Here is a 14,963-nt window from a genome sequence, read left to right as displayed (position 1 = left end):
TGGGGCTTCATGGATCACCAATGTTCTGGAGTCAATTTATCTCCCCTTCCCATATGCAGTTTTTCTGCACCATCAAGCCATTGTCATTTATATATACTATGAATCATCTAAATGGGTTCTCTAATGTATCATTATCTCTAAGTCATTTCCAAGGTATATTTCTCCTTTCTTTCATATTTTCACTTTTTGGTGGATTTGCATTGATGGATGAAACATAGGTTGAAGAAGAGGAAAGACTGCCGTTCCAGATGGCAGTTCTTTCCAAATGTCATTGTAAAAGTGACTTAATATGACAATGCTATCAGTGCCAGCTGAAAATTCCTGATCTAGGTCGGACATGAGTTTACCAAATTCTAAAGAACTCATTTGACTTTTGATGAGCCAGAAAGTCGTGTCCTTTAATAGTTTTTTGATGGTAAGAGAAAGAGAAGTAGTTTACTCAAACTCTCACTCACACAAATAAATCAGATACTGCAAATTCCAATTTCTTTTCTTGTCCTGGACTTGCACTGATTTTAACCCCACAAAACAATGTAGAAAACTGTCAACTCTTCAAATTGCGGCCAAAGAGATGCATAAATTAGGACTTGCTCATTGAATTAGCCATACATATGAAATTTTTAGCTTTGACATTTGATCAGTTGTTACTGTAGAATTCAATTGATCATTTATAGTTAACTAGACTTCTCTCTCAAGATTTGTTTGAGCCCATGTCTCTTGACTCTTGACATTCTGCAGGGTAATATCATTTCTTTCGTTATTCAAAATTATGCTTGAATAGAATCTCTTTGATTAGAGTTTATTTTTCAGGATAGCTAGGCTTCGACCTGAATTGTGGAATAAACTAGATCATCAGTTGAAATAGTTTTTTTTTAACTAGTCAATTATATTTTGCTCTAAATTGGGTTCCTATTGTCCAATTGCATTTCTTGTACGTTGCCCAGTAATTAGTTAACAGATTCCTTTTTCTGCTTAAGTTGGAGTATCTTGTGCGACTCAAGTGGGGTAATATTAGTCTGTGCTTCCAAGTGCAATTTGTCAAGGGTATCAGCTTTCTTCTCATACTAAATATGAGGGGAGGCATGGGTAATTTATGTTGATAATTATTAATATTTTTTTCTTTTTATGCCTTACCTTTCAGTATTGGTGCATCATATATTAATATGCGGGATAGTGAGAAGAATGTAAATAACAGAGGATCTAGAAAACACAAGAATTCAAATGCACAAACCGAGTTAAAGCCATGCTCATCATTGAGATTAAAAACCGGTAGCCCAAAATCCCAAGCGAAGAAGCATAAATTAAAACAAAAGTCTCGTGCACACAGAGTTGGTGCAAATATATCAAGGCAGGCAGGCACTGGCTCTTCTAAGGAGGACCCAAGCAAGGACTTTTCGAATAAAAACTTGATCATCAGAAAAAGTCTACATAAAACCAATGGAAATCCATCACAGAAGCCCAGCTCATCAAAGCCTCAAGGTGAAAAAGTTTCGCTTGGCTCTAAGAAAGAGGGTAAAGATGTTGATGAGGAGGTAAACATTCAGAAGCTTAAAAGGAGAAGGAGAAAAAGGAAAAATCAAAGAAATAATGTGGATCTTGATGATGCTTCACGCCTGCAGAGGAGACTAAGGTATCTTCTGATTAAAATAAAGCGGGAGCAGAACCTTATTGATGCATACTCTGGAGAAGGTTGGAAAGGTCAGAGGTATGAGAAATTTTCCTTTAGTAGTTTCTTTCAAATGTGTCAATTACCTTTTTTAATGTCAAATTAAATTAGGGATCTTTCTATGCTTCAAAACCAGAAAGATCTTATCATGATGACCATGTTGATATAATCAGAGTCACATTAGAGTAAAAAAGTATATTCTTTACATGACATCAAGATATTATTAATTTTTCCCATGGATGACTGACCGTTTACTTGTATGAATTGTCTAGCATTCAGTGGTCTATATAAATTTTCCTATCAAAATTGTAAAATAATTGTGTTTTCTCAACACAAAATTTCCCATGATAAATGTCTTTATGGCTGATATTTTCTGTTTATTAAATTGACTATCTCCTTATAGTGACTATTGTTGATTATATTTTCTTATTACGGAATTCATTATCATAGTCAAGAGAAGATCAGGCCAGAAAAGGAGTTGCTAAGAGCTCGGAAGCAGATTTTACATTGTAAGCTTAGTATTCGTGATGCCATTCACCAGTTGGATACTCTTAGTTCGGTGGGTAGCATTGAGGGCTCTGTCATTGCTCCAGATGGATCTGTTTACCATGAACATGTGAGCATGGACCAATGCTTCGATTACTTAAAAATATTGTGCTCTTAAAGCTTTCTGCACTGTCTAGTTCAAAATTTGTCACTGTTGCTTTCCCACCTATGACTAGAATTATCTTTGTCCCTGCTACTACTACTACTTTCTAGTATGCAAGTTGTATAGAGAAAGGAATGTTCTATTTTTAAAACCTGTACATTGATTATTTTAATTTTATAAATCCAGATATTCTGTGCAAAGTGCAAATTGCGTGAAGCTTTCCCAGATAATGATATAATACTATGTGATGGCACCTGTAACTGTGCTTTTCACCAAAAATGTCTTGATCCTCCATTGGACACTGAAAATAGTGAGTTCTTTTCCAAGCTTGTTGACTTATTCAATAAACTAGATTATGCTGACTTAATTAAGGGATCTACTTGTTTGATTATACTTTGTAGTTCCTCCTGGAGATCAGGGCTGGTTTTGCAAGTTTGTGAATGTAAGATGGAAATACTGGAAGCAATAAATGCGCATATTGGGACTCATTTCTCCCTGGACAGCACATGGCAGGTTAGTCACCTTAGATTTGCTTTATTATTGGTTTTCCTTCCCTTATAAAATGTGTGTGTTCCTAATAGTAATTTGGAATGCTTTTCTATTGTAAATTAAGGATGTATTCAAGGAAGAAGCTTCCATACCTGAGGGGGATATTAGTTTACTGAATCCAGGAGAAGAATGGCCATCAGATGATTCTGATGATGACGATTATAATCCTGAAAGGAGAGAGGATAGCCATAATATCAGTGCAGACGATATTGATGGTGTTGCAGCTGATGATTCAAGCAGCTCTACCAGTCTGTGGAATTCAGATGATGGATGTTCTCCAGGAACAGGAAAGGAAAGCATTGACCATGAATTTTTCTCTCGGAATAATTGCGTAGATTCTGATGAATCTGGAGAGATAGCATGTGGCCGGAGGCAGCGAAAAGCAGTTGATTACAAGAAACTCTATGATGTGAGCATATTAAGTTATCATTAAAGCGTGTCAAAGTTATCAGTGATTATGGTTGAAGTTGATAGGTTTAGTTGTAGGTAATATGGAAGTTACAAGTTACTGACATATTCATGGTTTATCGCTCAAATTTAAGGCCATCACTTTGCCAGTCCCTTTACAGGCATAAAACGTTGCTCTTTCTTGCCAAAAGAATTATCCTCATCTTTCTTACATAAATTTGATTGAAAAGGATAGATCTTTTTTGCTTGTCTTTACCCTTCCTCGCAGGACCTTTTGACAAAATTTGAACTCTGATGTCATATTTACTAACGTTACAGTACTGGTTTAGTAAGAATTATCTCTATGGAAAAATCTTGAATATTGGAGCTTAAACATACCATTATGTAGATTTCTTTTGACGTGATTAAATCTCATTTTAGGAAATGTTTGGGAAAGATGCTCCTGCACTTGAGCAAGTTAGTGAAGATGAAGACTGGGGTCCAGGCAGAAGAAAGCGAAGAGAAAAAGAGTCTGATGCTGCCAATACTCTGATGACTCTCCATGAAAGTGAGAACAAATGTTCCCAAAACGAGCAGAATGTAATAAAGGAATTTTCTTCAGACTTCCAAAGTAAAAGGCCTTGTTTCAGGCTTCCACGCCATGCAGTTGAGGTGCTGCTAATTGCATTTGTTGTAATTTTTTCTCTGTTTTCTCAAATTGGAGTTCCTGTTGAGAACAGTTGCTATAGGTGAGTGTTATATACCCTAATCTGTGTCCTTTCACTTTCTTGTGAAATGTGCCAGAAGCTTCGCCAGGCTTTTGCAGAGAACGAACTTCCTTCAAGATCCGTGAAGGAGGGACTTTCAAAAGAGTTGGGACTAGATGCTGATAAGGTTCTGATGCTCAATCTCCATTCAATTTTTTTGTATCTATCTTCATGGGACTTTAAAGTCGTTTTTTGCTTTCCGTACATATTATATATGTTTCAATGAAGTAAACTTCATAATGTTCCTCTCCCTACTGTTATTTGTGCTGTTTTCAGTCCTTACTTATGTCTAGCCACTTTATATCACGTCAAAGATCTAATCTTTGGTTACTGACATTAGTTAGAAAATTCAGGTTAGCAAATGGTTCAAAAATGCACGTTACTTAGCACTTAAAGCCAGAAAGGTAAGCTTCATTGCTATATTTTTCTGTGTCATTTTCTTGTACAAAGTTTCAAGGTCTTCCTTTCCTTTCTTCGGGTGATTCTTGTTGTTTCAGAAATTGTGGTATGTTTAGCTCTCAAATAAAGAATTTTTGCTTGTCATTCTGAAAGAAACAGGATTATTGTGTCCTAATTTGGTCTTCTGTCTTTGTATTAACGGTATTTAACAGATTCCAAGCAGTTGGAACAAAAATGAAATTTGTCTTGATGTAAAGTCACTAAGTGACTCTGGTATATATTGATTATGTTAGTTTATATGTAGGGTAGGATGGCGTGGAAAAATGCCTCAGACATTACTGCACAATGAAGGAAAATGAATACGATGCTAAGTAGAACATATTTACCTTTGTAACCTTGAATAAGGAACATTGTTTTTGGGAGATTTAAGGATTTAACATTTTATTTTATAACCCGAAGTTTGTGAATAGTGAAAAAATTTGGTGGAAAAAAAAAAAAAATTTGTAACTGAAGCCTAGCACTCTTGATGGACATGTCTCACAGTCACTGAAGAAGACGCTGGAAATGTAGGCTTCGGTGATGCCAACATTCGAAGACATCTTATTATGCACCCAGACATTCATTTTGCGATAAACTCTGATAAAAGTTTAATGTGTTTTGCAGCAAGCAGAAGGAGCAGAACAGCCTCAGCGCATCACTTCTGGAAACCCAAAAGATTCTAGTTTACAAAATCCGGAGGTAGAGCATTTGACATCCAAGGAACCCACAAAAGTAACTTTGACTGAGCCCCAGACGAATGCTATAAATGACAGCCACAAAAAGCGCTTAAAGTCATCCCGTGGTAAACCTTTAAAGAAAAGGAAACAAGAGATATCTCCACCACAGTCAAAAGAAAATGGCAAGAAGGTACTTTTCTGTGAAATGTTATGTTCTCTACTAATCTGTGTGCTCAAGACTAACTAATTCTTAAGTAGAACAAATATATATGCAAAGCCAATTATGGAAGAAAACGTGCTAATATGTCGAGGGTGGTTCCAATGAAGAAGTGTGTCTAATATATTTGCCTTTCATCTAGCAGTTATTTTGTGCCAATGATCAAAGGTAGATCTGGCAACTAAAACACAAAAAGAGGACAAAAGACAAAAACAAAACAAAAAAACTGATTATACTTCATCATGATTCCTGGGCTTTTGTATTGAAATAAGTGTCTGATAGGGTTTATAGTTACAAGTCTATTTGTTGGTGGCCATTGGGCTTTGCTCCAAAATTGGCTTGCTGGAGTTTGTGGAGTTCAGTGATGAGGTTCTAATATTGTTTTTTCAGGACTTGGTGGAGTTCAGTGATGATGTTAGCTTGAAGAAACTGTTGAAAGCAAAAAAGAAGAAAGTAACTTATAAATTTGAGGGAGACTCTGAAGCAGCAGAGTTCGAATTTGAAAGACTTGGCAAACTGAAGAATAGAGTAGACAGTATGATGCAAAAAATTCTTAAAATTAAAAGTCACACAGCAAAGGATTCAAAAGAACCCAAATCCAAAGAGCCCCTGGTTATATATGTACCTGTAGCCGAGTTAAAAGAAAAAAGTTGAGTTGTAAATTATTTTTACTATTTTTAGAGGGCAGGTTGATCTTTCATTGTTTGTTTTTTCCTGCCACACCTTTTGTATGATGACATTCTCTCTGGATATGATCTTACTTAATGAAAGAATAGCATACATAATGGGGACCTTTCTGTCAAAAAGGATCCAAATTTCTTATCCGTGATTCTTGTGTTGTTTGGTATGCTAATGGAAAGAAAATCTTATAATTTTTTAATGGATAAAGTATCCATCATGATATTATTTTCATGATACATTATTACATTTAACACCCGTTAATATTATTTTTTAGTTACATCCAACACTCTAATTCTATTTATGATTTAGGATGTTGGATACATTTAAAAAATAACATCAGAGTATTAAATGCTACTTTGCTTTTTTTAATATCATAATATCATTTGTCATAATTATTTAATGTTATCCATGTTGTTCTGTTTAATCTTTAAGGTAGATATATGAAAATTATCTTATAATTATTACCTTTGGGTAAGAGGAGTCCAGTGGACGGCTGTGGAATCAAAGTTACTAATCACTAGAATTAAAAATATCAAATTGGAGGGGAGATTCAAACCTTGCTGATGTTACGTGAACACTATTAATTGAGAATATATATTTTTTAAAATCAATTACGTCAACTCATAATGATGAGACACTTTTTATGTGGCAATTTTATTTCCGCAAAAGTCACAGTTCAACCATAAAGATTTGCATATTAATTTAGATATGTTGTGTAGAGAAATATAGATTGAAAAGCGACAAATATCGTCTACAGTTTCTTATTTAATATATTTCTAATTAAACTATACTAATTATAATTGTGTGTAAAATTTTTATAAACAAGCATGTGATTCTTGGATTATAAAATACACTTGAAATTTGTCATTACAGGCTACTCTTGTGGTTACTGAGATCTTTTAGGAATTATGTTATTTACTTAAGACCTTATAGTAATTCTCCAATTTTATGGGGGGGAAAATATCTTCAAGCATTAACTATTTTTACATTAAAAATAAAATACTATTTTATTTAAAATAAGATATTAAGAATCATTAAAATTTAAAAATATCTTTTTGTTGTTACAAAAAGATGAATAAAATGTACCCCACGTCCTTATTGTGCTTAGCACATTGAGTGATGCTGAGGGCCGTATAAAATTTAAAAGGCACAAACGAAAACGGAGAATTTTCATGTATATAAAAAATAAAGTTGAAATTAGATACAGAAATATAAAAATCAATTAATAAAAGCCTGTGACCAATATCATTAATAAAAGGTATATAATTCATAATATTTATATTATTTATAAATCATAAACAGAATACTTCTCATTCCAACTTATTCATAAATTGTAATATTTCAATTCAGACACTTAAAGAAGTCAAAATCCCAAGAAAGTAAGTAATGTCTAGCCTATATGTTGCAAATGTAGCCAAATGACTAAAATATCCATATATTATATTTTTTTTAAAAAAAACTATCAAACTTGTCATTATCAGTATATTTCTTATCATTAGTTGTTCAACAACGGTCATTATTAGTTCACAATTTATTAATAAATAACTTGTTAGTATCAGTATATTTTTTATCATTTGTTGTTTAACAGTTACTCATCATTATCAGTTTACAACTTATTAATAAACTTTTTGATACAAGAAAATTTTTGTCATTTAACTAAATTTACAAAATACCAACTCAGGCATCACTTTCTTTCATGAGATTTTAATATCTTAAATACCTAAATTAGAATATTACACTTTTAAACCTCTTTTTATGTTATTTTCCCTTTATTATTAATGGAGTGTTGTAGATTCCGACAAAACAGAGCTGGTGGAGATGAATAAAGGCATCTTCCTGCCACCATAAAACCTACTTCTTCCCTTTTTATGTATAAAATACAAATAACTAAATTATATAAATTAACCCAAAAAAAGAGAAAAATATATAATTTTTAACTAATGTGTAATAATTATTCCTCCGGTCCTAAATATAAAATATCTTATAGTGTAATTGATATTATAAAATAAGCAATATATTTAAGATTGGAGCAGTAGTACATAAATATGTAATTGATAAGAATGAAAAAAAAAGTGAATTAAATTTGTAGACATATAAAAAGCGTAACCTATAAAAATAAATGATCAATCCTACCCCGAAAATTACTACTATAATTTGCGTGTAGCATCGGCGCAAGTGCACAAATAGGTGGAATTTTATACCTCATTTTTTGTCTATTTACTTCCCTTGGATTAAAAATTACATATCAAAGAAAAAATAAAATCTATTTATGTAAGAGTTTTTTTTTAAACTCTTCCTTCTAATTAATATCACACTATTTTAAATTTTAAGTACCTGTATTTAATATCCTCCAACTAAAAGGGATATTATTAGAAACAAATAATAATTGTATTTTGAAACTTCGAAGCACACCATTATTTAGGGACAAAAACATTCAAATCAAAAATGCAAATAGGGATGGTAGAATCCTAAGCAACTCTATTTTAAAAAAATAAATAAATAAATTTAACCTTAATTTATGCAAACCAATTTAAAATTATCAAGTTCAAATACTAAAAGGGTCCTTCTTTTTCATTTACCCGGGGGGTGGGGATGTTTCAGCCTGCAGTCCTGAACTGTAATTTTGGAGAATTTAAACTCTAAATGCTCTTCTCACCTTGTGGTAATTTCATAAGCTACTTGTAAAATGAAAGAAATTAAAAAAAAAAAGAAACAATCAAGAAAATCAATTAAATTACAATAAACCAACAACAAAAAATTGCACAAAATCGTTCATTTCTATAGAAACACATATGGTCCTCAATTATCACCGTCCATCTGGATTTGAGCTATGATTGGCCCTCCTCACAAATCGCCCCTGCCAAATCACCAACAACCTAAACTTGTGTTACCCTTTTTTTTTTTTTGCGGAAAAAAGACAATTATATTAATAATAAATTTAAAAAGTACAAACCTACCAGTAGATAAAAAAGAAATTACAAAAAAGAAGTCTCATTATAATTAATAAACCCTGTCTTATAGATGCATTATTACTCCCTCCAATTCTTTTTATAAAATGCAAATAATTAAATCACATAGATTAAAAATAAATTGTATTTTTTGCAACTTACATTTAAAAAAAAATCTCACTTATTGAAAATGCGTAAGTGAGAGTGGGAGTGAATAATTAATACAACTAACTAAACAATAATTAAAGGGGTGAAAATAAAAAATAATACTAAAAAATTTAGATATGCTATTAGTGCCTCTTATGAATAGGAATTATTTAATTTTCCCATTTAAATTTTAACAAAAATATTATAATTGCTCTATTTTTCATCATTAAAAATAAAAGACAAACGACACAAACACAAGTCTCTCTTGGAAAAAAAAAAAAAAAACAAGACATAAAGATAAATATTTAGGACGGCATGCTCATCAAAGCCTTATTTTTTAGGTTGCTTAAATGATTTGCAAATATACTCTTAAACCCTTTTTGAAAAGAGAAGGTCAATTCATGGCAGATGTATGATGTATCTCATGATTTCATCAACTACTACTAATATAATATGGGCCCACAACTCATCATAACCAATCACATATAGTTATATTCTCATATTAATGAAAATATTGAGGAAAAAAATTTACAATTACAATCGCAAATAGTAATTTAAACAATTATAAAAGTGAGAGTTTTAAGTACAATTTAGGAATCTGAGTTTTAGGAGTCACTTCAAGTAACCCGTTGCTTGTATCATATAAACTTATACCACATATTTTTAAGGACAATATGATCAAATTTTTTACATTTATTATGTTAAATTCTTCAATTACTCTTGTTTTTCCAATATTACTACCTCCGGTCCTAATTATAAGACCTAACTGACTAATTTGAAGAGATCAAGGAAAGAAGTTAAGTTAGTTATTTGTAATAAATATATGTTTTTTTTTTCTAAAATATCCTTACTAATCAAGTATATTAGTTATAACTATTATTGTTAGAAGGATTATCTTGGAAAAAAATACATAAATACGAGAGACAAAGTGGATTGGAGTCTTATATTTAGGACTAAAATAAAAGTTAAATAATATTCTATATTAAGGACCGAAGGTAGTACCATTTAATATTTTTGAGACTGAAGTGTTGTTCACCTTAAATTTTTAATTAAACTGAGCGAGTATTGGGAAAGCTATAGAAGTGCTTCTTAAAATCACTTTTTCACAAATCGAAAAAAACTCTTCCACATATTTATTTCGTATACCGTAAAATCATTTTTAAAATCATGATTTCATTTCTATCCAAACACCCCTGAATAAAATAAACATTGTTCGAGGGGCGAAAGTGGAACTCCACAAGCTTGTTAAAAGTCAACCATACCTTCATTCTGGGCCGTTGATCAGCGTTGACTTTTCTGACTTGATATCTAATCTTCTTAGAGATGAGACGCGTCCGCCGCTTTTCTTTGTAGCGCATCACGCTGGCTTCCCTCACTCCGCCCATATTTGTCAGCAAATCTATATGGGCTTCTTGGGCCTGCCAAAAACGAATTACTTCCAAATTAAGTTTTGAAAACATAATTTTCAAGACTTTTTTTTTTTTACCTTAAATACAAGAAAGAATATAATGAATCAAATTACGCACAAAGTCTGACATAAGACTTATTTTAAAATTTATGTAACGCTATGGGTTTTCAAAACTCGTGTTAAATTTTTCCCAAAAAGAAATTGATGTCTCTATATTTAGATTTACTTATTAGTAAATGATATTACTCCCACGCCCAATTCGGAGAGGATGGAACTCTTTTCTTTTCGTCTTTATCTTTTTAATCATACAAATAGTTTTGGTTTGTTTTTTCCATATATATAGAATGATGGTTAATCATTTTCAAGATAATAAATGTCTTGCGTTCCATAAATCATGAGCTAAAAAAATCTCAATTCGCTAAAAAAAATCTCAATTCAAATAATTTATATACTTTCAAGGAATTGGAGAATTCAATATATCTTTTGAATTAGAAAAACATCACTACAGCCGTGAAAATACATGAGATTTAGTTTGCATTCCTTCGTTTAAGAGTCATTTTAATTGTAAATGTCGAATAATATTCAAGAATAACAAATTGTTTATGTGCAATAACAATATTATATGAAGTCTAATAGTTAAAATTGACCCTAACCTAAACCCTTAAGAAAAAAACACTAACTTGTTGGCCTAAGACAACACTTAAACTCATTTTAAATGGAAACAATGCAAATAAATTTAGGGCTACCTTAAATGGAAAGAATAAAATTTGACACAGGAAAAAAAAAGGGAAAAATAAAGAAAGAAGAGGTACCCACTAAGAATTTGAAAATAAAAAATAATAATTTTCAATATACAAATAGTTCAATTTTCACTTTCATTTTTTTAAGCTGAATAACAATATAGAAATGTGGTATAATATATATGGGAATTTTTTTTTTATTGGAGAAAGAACAGAAGAAAAAGGAAATGGGCAAAGAGCTTCTTGCAAGATGCAGATGCTCTGTTTCTCTTATGTCCAACCACAGAGATCAAACTTTCTTATTCTTGTTTTTGGATTTTGATCGGCCGGCGAGAGATGAGGAACATACATTGGCATTATTTCCAGGTGAATCGGAGCCACGACGTCCGTTGGTGAACGGCGACCCTCGGTCGGACCAAGCACTCAAAACGTCGTCGTAGTTCAGTTTTAACATCAGTTTTGAGGCATTCGATTTCGGAATCGAAATTGCTCTCAGTGATTTCATCTTCGTCTTCTCCGCCACTTTCTTCGTCGTCGTCGACGACGACGTTTTCTTCTTCTTCTTCTCCTTTTCCGCCGGCGCAGCAAATGACGACGTGTGCTTGTTGATTCTTGGCGAGATTTCCACTATGTCAACCGCCGGGAAATTCCACCAATTGCTGTCATCGACACGCCGGAGAGCCTTCACCAGCCCCAGTCGGAAATCGAGTTTTGCGCCACATCCGAATCCTGAGGAATCCACGCTCCAATTATTCCCCCCTTCGCCGTGACAGGATGCATCATTGGAATCTTCTTCAGCTCTGCTTCCAATGATGCTATCGATTCCCTCGTCGATCTCCTCATCGAGAATGGATTCGGCATCGAAATCTTCTTCGCAATCATCGTTCAATTCCAACGAATTCACTCGCGAGATAATCTCCCCGGGACTCTGGCACGACTTTTCTTGTAGATTCACCATTTTGGGATCCATTGGAGAACTAGGCTTGTGCTGAATTTGTTGTTGAAGGAGGAAAGAGGCAGCAGAATCATCGAAGACTCTGAAAGGCAAGAACAGTTCCTCTGCAGATTCATCCAGAAAAGCAGCATCATTAGGTCTGCAGAATTGGCCTGGTTTTTTGAGGTTCTTGTTGGAAAAGAGATTGGGATAGGCTGTGGATAGCAAAGCAGCAGCTTCATTGTAGGTTTGATTCGGTCTTTTTCGGGGAGCTCGAGATTTTCTGGTCGAGATTGTTAAAGGGGAATTGCTGGATTCAGATATTGTTGAAGAAGCAGAAGAAGTAGAAGATGACGATGTATGAGAAGGACGGATCAACGGAGATGGAGATTTCACAAAATCTAAGTCGAACCCGTAGGTTCTTCCACCACCTGCTCCAGTTAAGATCGAAGACATCTTTGCGAACAGGTATGAAGATGAACCTCAATAAGATTTTGAGCTCAAGTTCATAAGCTGAGATTGAAAATTAAACAGAATCACAGTTACCAGATCATGAAAAGATCCTCATTTTCCCTAAATTGAAAAGGAAGAGAAAGCTAAATCACGTAGAGAAGGGTACAAAACCCTAAACCCAGAAAGTACAAGAAACAAACAGTGGACGGCCTTTTTCCTGAAAAATAACAAACAAAAAAGGAAGAAAAAGCCAAGAACTTTTAAGAGGAAAAAAATAATAAACAGAAGAACACCAGAGCTAGGATAAAAAACTCTGAAGACTCCACTAAAAACTTGGCTCCCAAGTAGTCAAACAAAACCGAAGAAAGCAAAATATAGGAGTAGGTATCCCAAATCCTAGAAAAGTAATTCCCACAACCACCAACCCAGATACCTACCAAAGCTGTGATAGGTGCCTGGGTATTATAGAAAATCAGAAAATTTTCTGGGAAAAGTAAGTTTTCCAATAAGAGAAGGGAGGGCCTCAGCGTCTTGGGCAGTGATAAATTCGGTTGACTGGTGACAATACAGAGAGAGGAGAAGGAGGCGATGAGAGAGCACAGCACAGCAAGTCACCAGGAGAAGATATATAGGCAAAAAAATCTAGAAAGACACAATCTATGAACGCAGGCTGTGTCAAAGAGAGAGAGTGAGAGAGAAAGAGACTAAGAGAGGGTGTGGGTGTGTTAATGGCTGGAGGAGGTGGAAGAACGAAGAAGATGAGATGAGAACCGTGGAAGAGACAATGCTCAGTCTCTGCTGTTCCGAACGTGGGACCACTTTCTCACATTAAGCTTTATTTTTTTCCTCCTTACTAATTCAGCCGTTTTACACCGTGGTTTCACAAAAATGCCCCTGCTCCTTCCTGTATCTTCTTTTTAACTTGGATGCATGTGATAAATGGTATGGTATGGGATTTGGCCGGAAGGAGTCAAAGAAAGAACTAATAATATGAAAATCATGGTGAAAGGAATATAATTCAACTGAGGAATGAAGCAGGCCTTTTGTTTCTGTTCTTATTATTTTGTAATAAATATTAAATACATCACACCGTTGTGGCCTTCTTCCTACTCTTTCATTAAAGATTTAATAACGAATGTCTTCTATATTAATTTCAATAATTTTTTAACAAAAGTTCAGGTATTGATGATGAAAGCTCACAACAATCAAGATGATTTCTACGATTGAAATTTTATCTCTTATATTTTTAAACAACTGAAGTAATTAAGTGTAACTCAAATAAAAAGGTGCACATTTGAAAGTGATGGCATGCCTGTAATATCGCGTCATAAAATGGGCAAATAAGTAATTGAGGGAATAAAATCTGGAGGATGTCCAAGCACGGATGTACCTTTGAGATTATTCCAAGTGTGCCATTCCAATTCCCTACCATCACCACCTGCAAAGCCCTTCTCGGGGGTTTATGGAAAGGCTTCTTATCTTGTGACGTGGCATTCTATCATTGGATAAACTGGATTCTTAGGGCAATCGTGGAAGACCTTTTTATGGGGTAAGGAGCTCCTGAGTTTTCACGGGTATCCAAGTCGGCTTTTGGGATTGGGAACTCAAACACTTGAAATATAATATTTATAAATTTATTTTTATAATTATAAAACTACTGTCGTCTCTTACATATGTTCACATAAAATCAGTGAATAAGTATTTTTATTTATAACTTACAAATATTTTTTAATAAACTCTGTAATATACTAATGCTGGAGTGATATATTAATTAATAACGATAAAACATAAAATAATATGTATTAAAAATGAGAGTTTTGGACGGGTTCGGAGGAGCAATGATTTGAACCTTTTTGGTGGGTTTCGCATTAATCTGTGGCTCTCCGCCTCACTACGTTGTGCTCATTAGGATCATCGACTCAAGATTATGCGCTTCCAAATCTTTTAGCTTTTTGCACCAGTTGCCCCCGGTTTTCTGGATCTACACATTCTTCGCCCACAGTTTGCTATTGTTCGCGTACACCCCTTTTTCGCTCGTCGACAGTACCAAACATTTCGGCTTCCAATGTGAAATCTATATTTGGAGTTGATACTGATCATATATATACAGGATCTATTTTATATGTTTATTAATTTTTTTAAATTAATTTTATTGATATTTTCTAATAATAAAAAAAGGGTGAGAGAATTAAGAAAGATATTTAAAGTATTTAAAAAATACTATATTAGCTAATTTAACTAATATTCTTAATCTATTTAAATTAGTTAATTAGGTCTTATATTAAAAATTGAGAAATATTAT

General features: G+C 33.4%; 2 protein-coding genes across 3 annotated transcripts; one reads left to right on the top strand and one right to left on the bottom strand.

The window, feature by feature from the left end:
- The first annotated feature begins 351 nt into the window (after nt 1-351).
- On the top strand, nt 352-6,156 carry LOC114744393 (pathogenesis-related homeodomain protein-like). The gene is given in 12 exon segments (XM_028932565.1): nt 352-415; nt 1,142-1,705; nt 2,117-2,282; nt 2,502-2,625; nt 2,717-2,746; nt 2,749-2,828; nt 2,929-3,273; nt 3,693-3,923; nt 4,056-4,145; nt 4,372-4,422; nt 5,081-5,323; nt 5,741-6,156. Coding segments are annotated over 11 exon segments (2,166 nt in total). The 5' UTR covers nt 352-415; nt 1,142-1,163; the 3' UTR covers nt 6,005-6,156.
- A 2,486-nt stretch (nt 6,157-8,642) lies between these two features.
- Nucleotides 8,643-13,425, bottom strand: LOC114744394 (protein CHLOROPLAST IMPORT APPARATUS 2-like). Of its 2 annotated transcripts, none has more exons than XM_028932567.1 (3): nt 11,624-13,425; nt 10,389-10,544; nt 8,643-8,907 (listed from the first exon to the last, which is right to left on the bottom strand). In XM_028932567.1, the coding sequence occupies exons 1-3, from the start codon at nt 12,662-12,664 to the stop codon at nt 8,860-8,862; spliced, it is 1,245 nt and encodes a 414-aa protein (XP_028788400.1). In that variant the 5' UTR covers nt 12,665-13,425; the 3' UTR covers nt 8,643-8,859. The 2 variants fall into 2 exon arrangements, with proteins under 2 accessions (XP_028788400.1, XP_028788399.1); XM_028932566.1 differs by having other exon boundaries at nt 8,643-8,888.
- Between the last annotated feature and the right edge of the window lie 1,538 nt (nt 13,426-14,963).

This window comes from Neltuma alba, unplaced genomic scaffold (genome assembly GCF_004799145.2).
Source record: "Neltuma alba isolate B1F8T4 unplaced genomic scaffold, ASM479914v2 tig00004356_pilon, whole genome shotgun sequence".
NCBI lineage: Eukaryota > Viridiplantae > Streptophyta > Magnoliopsida > Fabales > Fabaceae > Neltuma > Neltuma alba.
Note: the sequence above shows the minus strand (reverse complement) of the source record. Positions and strands in the feature narration are given on the sequence as shown.

Excerpts from the sequence above, each read along its gene's own strand:
- LOC114744394 (XM_028932566.1), bottom strand. The coding sequence starts at position 12,664 with ATGTCTTCGATCTTAACTGGAGCAGGTGGTGGAAGAACCTACGGGTTC. Across the intron at positions 10,545-11,623 it reads CACCTGGAAATAATGCCAAT|GCCCAAGAAGCCCATATAGA; the intron begins GTATGTTCCTCA and ends CGTTTTTGGCAG. Across the intron at positions 8,889-10,388 it reads ATCAACGGCCCAGAATGAAG|GGGCGATTTGTGAGGAGGGC; the intron begins GTATGGTTGACT and ends GTGATTTGGCAG.